Source organism: Rhinopithecus roxellana, chromosome 7 (genome assembly GCF_007565055.1).
Source record: "Rhinopithecus roxellana isolate Shanxi Qingling chromosome 7, ASM756505v1, whole genome shotgun sequence".
NCBI classification, from domain to species: domain Eukaryota; kingdom Metazoa; phylum Chordata; class Mammalia; order Primates; family Cercopithecidae; genus Rhinopithecus; species Rhinopithecus roxellana.
Window position 1 is genome coordinate 19,154,887 of NC_044555.1, and position 15,493 is coordinate 19,170,379.

A 15,493-nucleotide genomic window follows, 5' to 3' on the forward strand; every position below is an offset into this window, starting at 1 on the left:
TAGTCTCAAAGTATCCCCAGCAAAATCATTAATTATAAAGAGGAAAATTGTAACTGCAAAGTGGATTAATCTAGCAACTATTCACAATGTTAACCAAGTAATCAAAGTTAACTTTACTACTAGAGGGTCAAACCAGCATCATGTGCCACCAATATGATGCCCTGAGAACAACACTTTACTTCTGTGGTGCTTTTGCTAATATGCGTACTCTAAATAATGGGGAAATGGCACACAAATTTAAATTAAAGGACAATCTATGAAATAAGCGTCCTGTATTTACACAAGTGCCAATTGCCAATGTGTGATATTGTGATATATATATTGATTTTTGTCCATGGTTCCTGGCTCATAACTCCCAAATCTCTTGTTATTTCCTAAGTGACTAAAATAATAAGCATATCTTTTGTTAAAGTATTTGGTCTTTTGTCTTTGGTTCCTGAAGCAGCTTTGAAACAGCTTCAGAGAAATAAAAGTGAGAGACAGTCTATATATATATATATATATATATATATATATATATATATATATATGTATATATATGTATAATGTTGGGGCACTTTAGGATTCAGAAAACAGAATCTCTCTCTTTCTCCTGCCCTCCTTTTACCTGCTTTTTTTTTCTCCCAAAGGCAAGCCGTAGAAACTAAAAATACACTCTAATCTTCACCCGGCTTTCTGTCTTGGAGCTGGATGTAAAGAAATTCTCTGACCTATCTAGTTTGACTGTGGGTCATAAGACCCCCATTTCAGAAAGAGTCCTGCCCCATACCCAGGAGGAAGGAATGCTGCACAAAGAAGCCAAGAAGAATCTGAACAGGCAAGCCTTGCTGGGTTTCTCCACCAAGACTATTGGTATTAGATCATACCCTTTAGTCCAGTCACATTTCTACATGGCTGTTCATGCTTCATTAGTGCCTATCGAATGAAGTCTTCATAAAAAGCACAAGAGGACAAAGTACAACTGAATTTGTGGAGGATTGTAGAAAGGTGAAAAATAACTCATCCACATGCCAGGAGGGTGGCACACCCCAACTCCACAGGAATGGAAGCTCCTGTACTCAGTACCCTTCCAGACCTCACTCTATGTATCTCTTCATCTGGCTGTTTATATGTAGTCTTTAAAATATCCTTTATGAATAAAGGGGTAAATGTAAGTAAGTGTTTCCCTGAGTTCTGTGTGTTTTTCTAGCAAATTATTTGAGCCTAAAGAGAGGGGCTGCGCGAAACCTAATTGAAGCAGGTCAGTTAAAAGTTCCAGAGGCCCAGATTTGAAACTGATGTCTAAAGTTGAGGCAGTCTCGTGGGACTAAGCCCTCAGTCTGTGGGATCTGATACTTTCTGCAGGGAGATAGCTTCAGAACTGAAGTGGATTAGAGAACACTCAGCTGGTATGCACTGCAGAATTGTTTACTTGCTTGTTGGTGAGAAGAAATCCCAATACATTTGGTCACAAGTTTTCTGTGTTGGTTGTTGTGGTACAAGAGCCAAAGAAAAACTGTTTTTTTTTCCACACAATCAGCGTCAGAAGTGGGGTTGTGAGAATATAATGACAGAAGCTGAGTTTGTTTCTCTACACACATAAAAGACAAAGAAAGGTCAAGGAATTATTCCATATTAAAAACTGGAGAGACATGACAAGTAAATGTAATGCATCATCTTGGATTAGCACTTTGACCAAGGAAAGAAAATAACCATAAAAGACATTATTGGGACAACTGATAACATTGGACTATGGCGTAGATTATAATATTGAAACAATGTCAAATTTCTTGATTGTGACACATTTACTGAGGATGTATAAGAGGAAATCATCACTCTGAGGAAATACATACTGACATATTAAGAGGTAAAGGAGAATGGTATTTGCAAATTACTATCAAATAGGAGAAGGAGAAGGAGAGGAAGAGAAAAACAGAATGATAAGGAAAACGTGATAAAATGTTAATTGGTGAATTTGGGTAAAGGGCACTTTGGGAGTTCTTTGTAATATTCCCAGTTTTTCAAGTGTGAAATTAAATAAAAATAAAAATTTTAAAAACACAAATATAAAATTCAACAATAACTACATCAATATCAATAACCACACTTTTTCTATGTATTTAATGAAATAAAATGTTTTCTATTGCCAAATTCTGTTGGGATGAGCAGCCAATGTATAATTTTTGTATCTTGTTATAAGAAGGATTAAAAAAAATTAAAGCAGGTCAAAATGGCTGGCAAGCAGGCCATTTCAGCATCAGGCAAGTGGCTGGATCATATTCAAAAATGGTATTACAATGCTGCAGGATTCAATAACCTGAGGTTAATGTGAGATGATACAATATATGACGATGAAGACGTAAAACAAGCCATAAGAAGGCTTCCTGAGAACCTTTATAATGACAGGATGTTTCACATTAAGAGGGCACTGGACCTGACCATGAAGCATCAGATCTTGCCTAAAGAGCAGTGGACCAAATATGAAGAGGAAAATGTCTACCTTGAACTGTATCTGAAAGAGGTTATTCGGGAAAGAAAAGAAAGAGAAGAATGGGCAAAGAAGTAATCAAGTAGTTGAAGTCTGTGGATGCAGCTGTTATGAAGATGGTTAAACCTGAAACAAACAATGTTAAGAATTATTTGGTCTGTAGATGTTTTACTTTAAATAAATGTCTATTGTAATGGCTGGAGTTTTTGAATTCCAAACCTTATACTGAATAACTACTGAATCCATTTACTGTTAAATTTTTTTTCCAAACTTTCAAGATATTTTCAGTCGTGTTTAAGTGCTTTCTGGGGCTCAGAGGCCACTTTATCAGTTTTCCTCACTGGTTAGATAGCCTATCAGTTTATGGAAGGATATAACTTCCGTAAGTTACATCCTTATGGAAGCTACTAAATAAAAGAAGGGGGTATGCATCCCCTAGTTTGCCAGGATTCAGAAACAGCCTCTTCACTGCTATCTGAATAGATTTGATTTTGCATCCTATCATTTAAAAAGAAATTATGTATGCACCCCAACATAGGTATACTTAAGTAATATATATACTCCTGTGCTAACATGTAGACTAGGAAACAAAAAGTAGACACTAGAAAAATAGAAGTACAAAGACAAATCATACTTGTCCCCATATCCCGGTGACTTTTCCACTTTGGAAATGATTGTTATAAAGTTTAAGGGTTGGATACTAATCAGTTAAAAGTTTTAAGATTGTAAGGTAATTTTTAAAAATATAAATTAGAATCATTGGCCAGGTGCGGTGGCTCATGCCTGTGGTCCCAGTGCAGTAGGAGGCTGAGGCGGGTGGATCTCCTGAGGTCAGGAATTCGAGACCACCCTGGCCAACATGGTGAAACCCCATCTCTACGAGGGATGTGGAAAATTGGCAGGGTGTGGTGGTGGGCGCCTGTGGTCCCAGCTGCTCGGGAGGCTGGGACAGGAGAACTGCTTGACCCCGGGGGGTGGAAGTTGCAGTGGGCCTAGATCACACCACTGCACTTCAGCCTGAGCGACAGTGGCTCCATCTCAAAAAAAAAGAAAAAATTATAATTATTCAATATTGTCATCATTTCCACTCCTAAATTCTGAAATGCTTTCTCTGGTGGAGCTGAGAGTCTGGAGCCACAGCTAGTAGAGAAGGAAGAGTAGGACCTGCAGCCTCCCTAGTTTTCCAGGACAAGTCATTGCTGTGTGCAGCAGGAATGCCTTACACCTCAAATAACAAAACGGTGTGAAAAACAAATTTGAGTTACATTTAAAATTTGTAAAGCAATGAGAAATGTGTGTATCATAAAGAGCATCTTTAAATTTTTGCTAAAATATTAAGCCTCTTAAGTTCCCTAAGAATCCCACCCCCCCCTTTTTTTTTGCTAGTCAGATTATTTTTCTAAACCTATCTTGAAATCATGTCAGTTTTCTTCTGTCTGGTTCAAGACGACTAGATCATTTGATAATGGTTTTGCTCAGGTCACACTGTGACAAGGTTTTAGTATAGTCCTACTTTGCAGAAGGAGGCAGAGAAGATGGACTGTCTAGAATCCCCTTTAAAAGTATTTGTCTTTTCAGAAAATTTTCCTGAGTAGATCTCTCCAAAGGTTCTTTTAATTGTGATTTCAAGATCACTTTTGCAGGACTCTGGTCTATTTGTTCAGACATCTACTGTGCACAATTACAAGGAGACTAGAACTGAGGCATCTCAAAGAGCACTGTCAAGGTATGTAGGGAGCTGGGTGGGTGGAGGGAGGCTGCGTTCTGACCCTAGAAACCATGCTTACGAATGCGGTTAATGTTTAAAGCAAGTCTAAGGGCACTGCTGAAGGACAGGGGAACAAATAGAATGGACTAAGATTGAGGTATAACGGAACCCCCAAGCTATCCACCTGCTCAAGGTAAAAAGTGTGGTATTACGTAGGGCAACCTCTGATTTTGTGAAAGTTCTTCCTAAAGCCAAAGTGAATGCCTATTCTATGTCTCCAGATTACTTCACTCTTCTAAATGAGAACAAGTGTGCAAAAGTTCTTTGAACACTAAATCAATGTCTTGTATTCATTATAAATTACGGTTATCGCCCTGCTTGTTATGAAAACTAAGAAAGTAGATCTAGTATTTTGCTCACATAGGTGAATGGGTGAGAATTTGTTAATCCATCAGTGAAGTCCTTTCATTTGAAAGAGAGGGCCTTTCTATTATCGAAAGCTGTCCTGTGTGAAAAATCACCATGAGAGTGCCTGAAACACACAGGCTTGTCGTCCTGTAGACAGAATGGTAGAGTGATTCAGAGCTAATTCTGGGTTAGACTGCACAGGTCTGAATTTAATTGCTAACTGTGTAGTGCTTTAGGAATACAATTTAACCTCTCTGTGCTTCCGTTTCTTTGGCCCTAAGATAGAGCTAATGATAGAAACCTACTTTACACAGTTGTGAAAATTAATTGACTACATGTCAAGGACTAACAGTCTCTGGCACATAGTATACATAATGTAAATTATGTGATGAGAAGTGAGAAAGAATAACTTGGGAAAACTCTGAATATCATCAAAGTTGAATAGCTAACCAGTAGCTAAGGTCCAAGGTCCCCTCTCTTCCTTCTATGTGGCACTCTTGTTTCTGGTCCGTCTACTCCCCTTGGGTGTCACCTGCTTGAGTGAAGTACCTGTTGGAGATGAGAAGAGTGGAACTGGATCTGCATGACAGCTTTGATTAGGATGGAGCTAAGACTTGGCTATCTCCCTGTTTTGTGTTTTGGATGGGTGACATTTTAAAACTGCCAACATTAAAATCCTGCTAATTTGCTTTGTACAGTTTAAAATGTTTGATATCTTTTATTGTTTAAAGTTTGAGACTGGTTTTGAATATACGGTTTTCCTACATCTTGAAGAAGTATATGTTTGTACTCTGAAGTGGTCTATGTTCTGTTTTTCTATTTTACTATACTTTGCGAAAAACAGATGGCTGGCTTACGTTCACTGTTGTAGTGCACTACCTAGCATCACTCAGCTTTCCTGTTGTCAAGGTGTAGGAAGCAGCATAAGGGATGTTGGGACTTCAGACCCCCAATTGCCAACTCTGGTCCTAGTTCCAGATTCCATGGAAATATTTGGTAACATTCCTGCACTGAGCTATCATGGTCTGAATATTTATGTGATGCTCTACAAGTGGTACCAAAATGTTAGTGATGGAATTTTCACTAAAGGGACCTTTTCCTGTTTTTAAATTCTAGAATCTTAGTACATCCAAAGTGTACATTTTGGTAATTATTTCATTTAGCTATTTACTTTAAGGACTCTCTTTGAAAGCATTAACTCTGCACTAATTTTGACTTATGAAAAGATTCAGCAGTAAGAATAAAAACTGGGCCAAAGCCCAAAGTAATAATCCTTCACAAATAGTATGGAGTTTTAAAAATATGGGCATCCTGTGTGTAGCTTTGAAAATAACCAAAGTACTTGGAATTAAAAAGTTAGGTGAACATAAAAATTGGCATAACCAAATCCTTGACAGACTGATGGATGAAAAGCAGATGGGTTTACACTGTATGGGAGGAGGCATGGATTTTAGGAAGGATAGCATCAGAGAGGGATGGTTAGAAAGTGAACAAGACACATTGCTCTTTGGAAAACAAGTCCCTTTAAGGCATGAAATTCTGCCACTAGGTGGATGCCCTATAACTTTACAACTTAGGATACATCGCACCAGCACTATGGAAGATTTCTCCATTTAGCACCCCACCAACTCTCTCTCCTCCTTCATTTTTCAGGATGACAACACCTTAGAGGTTTATGGCCATTAGGAGACCTTACTACTAAGCTATATACTGATGTAATGAAATCTAATATATGTTGTGCAATGAATTATGAGTTATTTAGTTTCAGGATTTTATTACTTCAATCAGTTATGACCATATTTCCTTTTAAATGATTGCTCACTCTTTAAACATACCAGATGACTATATAAGGAACACATAATAAAGTCTATAGATATAAAAAAAATTAAAGCAGAAAAAAAGATAAAATTAAACTAGAATGGGAGTAATGATTTCATAATATAATTTTTAAAAGAGGAATCCCATATGATTTGAAGTTGAAAAAAAACCCCATGGGTCAAAAAAATTATAAGAGACATTTAAAAATAATAAATGTTGAATGATAAAAATACTATATATAAAAGCCTGCAAAATATTTCTAAAGTGGTAGAAGAAAATTTATAGTTCTAAATTCTTATTTTACAGAAGAACATTGAAAATTAAGAAGCTAAAGATCCAACTCAATAAATTAGAAAAAGAACAACAAAAGCAAAGTAGAAGAAAGTTCAATATAAAAATAAAAGTCAAAATGATTAAAATAGGAAACAAAATATCCAATGATGAGGCTTGATGAAAGCAAAAGCAAGAAATACATTAGAAAATTGATTACTGTAATTTATCTCATGGTCACAGTGTGATATTAATGGTGAAAAAAAGGATATGAACATGGCAGTACCTATAGACGGGAAAAGACTTCATAATATTTGTAATAAAACCTCTCAGCAAGCTAGGAATGTAAGAAAAGTTCTTAACTTGAGAAAGACAATCTACTAAAAAAGGTGAAACTTTTGTAGAATTTAGGAACAAAATAAGGAAATCCTCTACCAATGCTATTGTTCCTCTTTGTACTGAAGATCCTAGCTAGCACAGTAATACAAGCTAAAGAAATATTGGAAAGAAACTGTCATGATTCAAAATATAATTAATTAACAGATAATCCAAGAAAATCTATAAATTATTAGAATAAATAGAATTTAAGAAGGTTACAGCATATAAAATCAATATACAAAAATATTAATCATATTCCCATTTACTAGAAGCAATTAGAAGATATAGTTAAAAAGATGGCATATTTCACAGTAATAATAGAAACTATAAGGTAATTACAAGTGAATCTAACAAAGCATTTCTTCAGATTACACTATTATTATGAATATGTTTTCATATAATGTAGAATACAGTTTCAATTTTATCATTTGCTGCTATCTTTTTATGTTTTGTTTGGCTACTTTTAAATGTGTCAAAACCAACTAGTTTTTTTCTCTTCCTCCTCTGAATAATTTTTGGTAAAGAGATTACCTCAAAAAGCACAACTTCCAGGTGTAGGACATCAGAAAAAGCAGGGTAGCATTGTAAATAGTCTTCATTATTTTCACCAGGTGAACTATTATATGAATGCACCAGGGAAATGGAGTCATACTGCAATCGCTCAAAGACTGAAAAATAATAAAAAATATTGTGACATCATTTTTTCTGTTTTTGTCCATCTCTTTGTCCCCTGGTCTCCTCAAATCATTATCCTTCCCCTACCTCAATTTCAATGACATATTCCTATAAAACAGTTGTATACAAAGTTTTAGAAGGGATGTATTATATAGCAGTTTAGAGCATAAACTCTGGAATCAAATGTTCTGGGTTCAAAGCTCAGCTCAGCCACTTTGTGCTGTGTAACTTGTGGCAAGTCATATGACTTCCCTTGGCCTATACAAACTTCTCTAGTAGAGTTATGATTAAATAAATGATAACATGCAAAGCCCTTTAGAAAACTGGCACATAAATCTTTAGTAAATATTGGCTATTATTACAATTTTCAGTGATTTGAATGACTTGGAGGGGAAATTATGTAGTTCTTGCACTTATTGTTTTGTTCTTTTATTTTCTTTTTTCTTTATATATTTTTAAATTGTGTATTTATTTATTTTTTTGCCCAGAGTCCTGCTGTGTCACTGAGGCTGGAGTGCAGTGGCACGATCTCAGCTCACTGCAACCTCCTGGGTTCAAGCGATTCTCCTGCCTCAGCATGCCGAGTAGCTGAGATTACAGGCACACACCACAATGCCCGGCTAATTTTTTTTTTTTTTTTTTTTTTTTTTACTTTTAGTAGAGACGGGTTTCGCCATATTGGCCAGGCTGGTCTCGAACTCCTGACCTCAAGTGATCTGCCCACCTCGGCGTCACAAAGTGCTGGGATTACAGGCGTGAGCCACTGTGCCTGGGGCTGCTCTTTTGTTTTCTATCTGCGCAATATTCTCCCTACACCCTGCAACCCTCCACTCCACTACCCCTTTGAATAGAGTTTGTAAACATGTGAGCAGTAAAGCTGTATGGAATCACAGGGAGATGCTTTCAAGTAAAATAGAGCTCTATTTTTTTTTTTTTCTAGGCATTACCAACGAACCCAATGTGTAAAACTTCTTTGGTCACCAATGTTGTCCCATCATTCATTGATTTATTTATTGAAATATCTGTTTCACTCCTATTATGTACTAGGCCTTGGCCATCCATCCCCTATATCTCTCAGAATAATTCCTACCCATTGCAAGGGCTTCATAAAGGTTTACTGCAAGAATGAAAAAAAGATGCTTCTCTCCTTTGAATTAAAAGGATTTATAAAACTTGGGTCAGATTCAGTTTTATATTTTGCATTCTATAAAGTTCATCTAAATATCAGAGATTCCTTTTCTGATAGTAAGAATAGGAATCTTAAAATACAAATAGTATCGCTTGATGGATATTGGAATGAAGTATATGCTCAGCATAACATTTAAGGCCCTGAAGCACTTTATCTTCACCTCCTAAGTCCTTCTTGTAGATTCAAAATTATAGCCAAGCTGTTTCCAGAAGAATTCTGCCTTTTCTCTGGAAACCCTCGGACTGAAAAGCATTCCCTGCCCCTCCACATGGCAGATGTCACTCAACCTTTAAGGCCCACCCAAAGTTCCTCCTTCTTTTTTTTTTTTTTTTTTTTTTTTTTGAGACGTAGTTTTTTGCTATTGTCTCCCAGGCTGGAGAGCAATGGCACGATCTCGGCTCACTGTAACCACTGCCTTCCAGGTTCAAGCGACTGTCCTGCCTTAGCCTCCAGAGCTGCTGATATTACAGGCGTCTACCATCACGTCTGGCTAATTTTTCTAACTTTAGTAGAGACGAGGTTTCACCCTGTTGGCCAGGCTGGTCTCGAACTCCTGACCTGATCGCTCGCCTCAGCATCCCAAAATGCTAGGATTATAGGCGTGAGCCACCGAGTCTGCCCCACCCCCTCCTTTTTGATAGCTCATGATTACTACCAGGCAGTGACTTGTCCATCCTCCATCCTTCCTGAATACCTTGAACAAGCAAACATTATGGCACTTGGATTTGACTATCACATTGTTGCTTTTTTAAAAAAAATTATTCAACTCTCCTGCCTTACACAGAGAAAGACATACACTTCGTAAGGCTGGCCTTCAATAGATGCTTGTTACTGGTCTTGAACCAGGTATTTTTTTTTAAATACAAAATTTCTCCAAGGCACGCAAAAGTAGAGAGAATAATATAATAAATTCCCACATATACATCATCCAGCTTTAAATTATCAACTCATGAACATTTTTATTACACCTTCCCTCCACCTTGACACCAATGACTGACTTTCAAGCAAATCAGAAGATTCAAGTCTATTTCTTAGAAAATGTAACTACAAGTATTTCATCTGAAATATTAAAAATAATTATTTAACGTCATTAAATATCCATCATTTCACTCAAGCGTATTTCGTGAAAGAGCTGCTTAATCCCTGCATGTTATTCTTTCTATTTTGAAATCATGGAAAAAACAGGGAAAAGGGGAAGGATATCTGTGAGAATGCATAAATAAGTTTCAAAGAGCCTAGATGCCCTAGATGAGAAACAATCTGACCTGGTTTAGGGTGGGAGAAATGTATTTCTCTACTTCTCCGGAGGAGGAGGGTGCGACTTCAGGCCGGCTGATGCAGGAGGAGGTGCGGAGGGTAGAGTGGTACTACCTCCGTTGGGAGTTCCTTCCGGATAATCCCAACGCGGAGCGAGGAGGCAGCGCTTTTTTGGAGGCTTGGCTTCCCGTGCGTTTCCAGGTGGGAGAGTGGATCTCCCGGAGGCACAAGGTTGGTCTCCCATAAGGATTATAGAAACGGGGCGTCAGTTTTCTCCGGTGGGCCCTGGCAAAGCCAAGAGACCTGAGATGGCGGCGGGTCCCCTCCAGGCACAGAGCTGGCTTCCTCCTGTTTCGCTCTTACCGTATTTCCTGTATCCTGAGACGTACATCCCTTCTCCGCCTCCACCCCTCCTCCCTACCCCATTCTATTTTAACGTTTCTATTAGGATGGGTGTTAAAAACCGATGTTGTTATTTAATATAGTGTTTTTCCATCGCGCCCCACCCCTACCAAATGTAAATAAATTTATTGAGAATTTAATATAATTTATGCAATTTTAAGATGAGAAGAAATTCCAGTTTACCTTTAAGTGGTAAACTCTGAATGGCTTATATGTGTGGGAGGGACGCGGGGGTGGGCGGTGACCAAAGAAATTATTGAAGAGCTTTACAAGCCAGCTGCAGATGCACATCACAGAGCTATGAAAATAGCTACAAACATTTAAAAAGAAATATGCAAACATGTAAGTTGACTAGAGTGCAGAATAGCACACTAGCACTAACCATGGAAATTGAATGTGGAAAACGAATTCACCGTATGTCATAGAATCTAAAATCATTTTTTCTTTATTTTTTAAGTAAATTTGTAATTTTTGAAGGCTTACTATATTTTTCCCCAAATTTGAATATCTAGGAAATCTCTGCGACCTAACAATTGATGGTACACTATACTTTAGTTGGCAGCTTTTTTTTCCTTTCTTGTAGGTATGGAAAATAATGACCCATCTTACCATTGATGATATGTTATATTCTATGATTTATGGTAACCAGAAGAAAGTACCACGTGTCTCAGAAGAAAAGGCTTCTGGAACTTCTTAGACCTTCATTATTAAAATAGCCTACACATCCGTCTCCCTTTAGCTATGGACAAACTAGATCACACTTTTTCAGCTTTGTCCTCAGTGTTTTTTGTTTGTTTGTTTTTTGTTGTTTTAAATGGAGAGAGCTTAGTCCTTAATGCCAGAGTAGAAGTGCCTATTAAACTCTGCTGTTTACAAGCTCTGAGCTCTTTAAATAATTATTTAAATTCCTGGAACTTTGGTTTCCAGGCCATAATTTTTTTCCTTGCAAAAGTGTTTCCATAACCAGGGATAATACATGTAAAGCATTTACTACTATAACTATCTCTTATCTCCACCCTTCTACCTTCCTCCAAGTAACCAGCACAGCCCTTTACACAAATTAGGTACTCTAAAAATTTGGGAAATAAATGACCCCGTGGTTTTGTACCAAATGCTACTAATAAAGTCAGAAAAGTCAGATGTAGCTGTAGCTTAATGAAAAGATGTGAGGGAGGTATTGAGAGAGGCAATATTTTAGAGCTAGAAGAGTAGTTGGAACTAGACATGCTGATGTGGGAGTCAGCAACATAGAGGTGATAGTTAAAGATAAGAGAATGGATGATATTCCCAAGAGAAAATCTAAAGAAAAGATAATTGAGCTAAAAACAGAATATTGAGTAATTAGAGACAGATAGAAGAAAAGAAGTCTGCTGCAAATGCTGAGAAAGAGTGGTCAAAGTCAGCGAAGAAGATTCTAACCCAGTTTCTCAACCTTGGTGCTATTGACATTTGAGCCCAAATCAATCTTTGTAGTGGTGGCCAGAGTTTACCATTTAGCAATGTCCTAAGCTAAGCCTCTACCAACTATATGCCAGTACTACTCCATACTCCTCGAGTTGTGATAACCGAAAAGATTTCCAAACATTGCCAGATGTCCCCTGGGGTACACAATTGTCCCCAGTTGAGAACCATTGGTCTATCCTTAATCCACCAAATTTGCTCCTTTCCTAGTTTTTTTTTTCTTTCATCTCAGTGAAATGTTATGCCTTCCACTCAGATATACAAGTCAGACCTTGGAGTCTTCATTTTTAGAAACTGAAGAATATTTTATTATTTATTAAAGTAAATGAAGTAACAATTTCATAGTCTTTTTACATAGGTCTCTAAATCTTCAAGACTAAAGACATTAAGAGTTGCAATTAAGTTGTTCAGTAGCGATAATTTTAGCAAATTTAGAGAAATATGTGCCTAGTTAGTAAAGTAACAGGAATTAAAAATTTTATCAACTCCAGCTAGGTTTAATTTATGGTAAACATTTGACTTGAGGTGAAAACAGTCCCAACTTAGAGCTGCTTCTATCAACATGGACTATTTATACCACAATTAGATTTATTTATTTATTTATTTGTTTATTTGTTTGTTTGTTTTTATGCTTTGTGGTAAAGCATACATAATATAAACTTTACCATCTTAACATTTTTTAAATGTACAGTTCAATAAGGTAAAGTATATTCTCATTGTTGTACAACCAATCTCCAGAACTTTTCCATACCTATCAAACAACTCTCCATTTTACCCTCCTTCCAGCTGCTGGAAATCACCATTATACTTGCAACTGGAATTTTGTTTGTTTTCATTATATTAAAAAGGAGACCTAAGGCCGGGCGCGGTGGCTCAAGCCTGTAATCCCAGCACTTTGGGAGGCCGAGACGGGCGGATCACGAGGTCAGGAGATCGAGACCATCCTGGCTAACACAGTGAAACCCCGTCTCTACTAAAAATACAAAAAACTAGCCGGGCGAGGTGGCGGGCGCCTGTAGTCCCAGCTACTCGGGAGGCTGAGGCGGGAGAATGGCGCAAACCCGGGAGGCGGAGCTTGCAGTGAGCTGAGATCCGGCCACTGCACTCCAGTCCGGGCGACAGAGCGAGACTCCGCCTCAAAAAAAAAAAAAAAAAAAAAAAAAAAAAAAAAGGAGACCTAAAACCTTTGTTATTCCAGGTTTCAAAACAGGTTTTCTTCCCATCATCTTCACGTTAAACATTTTTTCAACATCAATGAATCAGCTGGATGTGAATCATGAAGCCAGAAGAGGGCACTGTTAGGTTGAAGGAACATAGAGGCCTATTTGAGAAGTGCTATAGCTCCAACTCTCTTTCATAACTTACAATGCTCAAAAGATGACAATAGAAAAGAAAACTAAACCCACCTCTGAGTGATAGTAAACTGTTTTCATTTAGTTTTTTAAATTGAGAAGTTGGTTGATTAATTTGATTTCTTTTGAAAATTAGCTTTTCTTTTTAAAATTTTTTTAATTTTTAAATTTTCTTATTTCTATAGGTGTTTTGGGGAACAGGTGGCATTTAGTTACATGAGTAAGTTATTTAGTGGTGATTTGTGAGATTTTGGTGCACCCATCACCCGAGCAGTATACACTGAATCCAGTTTGTAGTCTTTTATCCCTCATGCCCCTCTCACCCTTTCCCTGAATCACCAAAGTCTATTTTATCATTATGATGCCTTTGCATCCTCGTATCTTAGACCCCACTTATGAGTGAAAATATACGATGCTTGGTTTTCCACTCCTGAGTTATTTCACTTAGAATAATACTCTTTAGTTCCGTCCAGTTTGCTGCGAACGCCATTAATCCGTTTGTTTTTATGGCTGAGTTGTATTCCATCATATATATATAACAATTTTGTTATCCACTCATGTGATGGGCATTTGGGCTGGTTCCGTAGCTTTGCAATTGTGAATTGTGCTGCTATAAACATGCATGTGCAAGTATCTTTTTTATATAATGACTTTTCCTCTGAGTATATAGGTAGTAGTGGGATTGCTGGATCCAATTGTAGTTCTACTATTAGTTCTTTCAGGAATCCTCACACTGTTTTTGTATAGTGTTTATACTAGTTTACATTCCCTCCAGCATTGTAGAAGTGTTCCTTTTCAATGGCATCCACACCAACATCTATTTCTTTTTTTTTTGATTTTTTGATTATGGCCATTCCTGCAGGAGTAAGGTGGTATAGCATTGTGGTTTTGATTTGCATTTTCCTGATCATGAGTGATGTTAAGCAGTTTTTTATGCTTGTTGGTCATTTGTATATCCTCTTTCGAGAACTGTCTATTCGTGTCCTTAGCCCACTTTTTGATGGGATTGTTTGTTATTTTTTCTTATTGATTTATTTGAGTTCATTGTAGATTCTGGATATTAGTCCATTGTCAGATGCATAGATTGCGAAAACTGCCTCCCACTCTGTGGGTTGTCTGTCTACTCTGCTCACTCTTCCTTTTGCTGTGCAGAGGCTCTTTAGTTTAATAGTCCCACTTACTGTCTTGGTTTTTGTTTTAATAGTCCCACATATTATCTTTGTATTTAGTCCAACCTATTTATCTTTGTTTTTGTCACATTTGCTTTTGGTTTCTTGGTCATGAATTCTTTACCTAGGCCAATGTATAGACGGGTTTTATAGATGTTATCTTCTAGTTTTTTTTTTTTTTTTTTTTTTGAGACGGAGTTTTGCCCTTGTTGCCCAGGCTGGGATGCAATGGCGTGATATCGGCTCACTGCAACCTCTGCCTCCCGGTTTCAAGCGATTCTCTTGCCTGAGACTCCCAAGTAGCTGGGATTACAGGCATACGCCACCACCCTCGGCTAATTTGTATTTTTAGTAGAGATGGGATTTCTCCATGTTGGTCAGGCTGGTCTCAAACTCCCGACCTCGGGTGATCCACCCACCTTGGCCTCCAAGGTGCTGGGATTACAGGCATAAGCCACCGCACCCGGCCATCTTCTAGAATTTTTATAGTTTCAGGTCTTAGATTTAAGTCCTTGATCCATCTTAAGTAGATTTTTGTATAACCTGAGAGATGAGGATACAGTTCCACTTTCCTACATGTGGCTTGCCAATTATCCCAGAATCATTTGTTGATCAGGGTGTCCTTTTCCCACTTTATGTTTTTGTTTGCTTTATTGAAGATCAGTTGGGTGTAAGTATTTGGGTTTATTTCTGGATTCTCTATTCTGTTCCATTGGTCTATGTGCCTATTCTTATACCAGTACCATGCTGTTTTGGTGACTGTGGCATTATAGTATAGTTTGAAGTCAGGTAATGTAATGTCTCGGGATTTCTATTTTTTGCTTAGTCTTGTTTTGACTATGTGGGCTGAATTGTTTTTTCTTTCTGTGAAGAATGTTGGTGTTATTTGGATGGGAATTGCATTGAATTTGTACTTGCTTTGGCAGTATGGTCATTTTC

At 37.5% G+C, this 15,493-nt stretch overlaps 1 protein-coding gene and 1 pseudogene across 10 annotated transcripts in view; one reads left to right on the forward strand and one right to left on the reverse strand.

Annotated features, from left to right (window-relative positions):
* The window catches only part of LOC104679141, a 123,833-nt gene extending 113,299 nt beyond the window's left edge, over nt 1–10,534 (reverse strand). For 5 of the 9 annotated variants that reach the window (XR_004058345.1, XR_004058344.1, XR_004058342.1 and 2 more), the window contains exons 1-2: nt 10,179–10,529; nt 7,581–7,717 (exon numbers count right to left, since the gene is read on the reverse strand). Coding sequence is in view for 1 of the 9 variants with exons in the window: in XM_030933898.1 (XP_030789758.1) it covers nt 7,581–7,699 (119 nt within the window). In the remaining 8 variants the exon portion in view is untranslated. Of the gene's footprint in view, nt 1–7,580; nt 7,718–10,178 lie in introns of all 9 variants that reach the window. The other 4 variants (XR_004058349.1, XR_004058347.1, XR_004058348.1 and 1 more) reach the window with 3 other exon arrangements.
* On the forward strand, nt 2,210–2,668 carry LOC104669435 (annotated as a pseudogene). Its single transcript, XR_748989.2, has one exon. The product of XR_748989.2 is annotated as a cytochrome b-c1 complex subunit 7 pseudogene (transcript).
* Nucleotides 10,535–15,493: the final 4,959 nt, after the last annotated feature.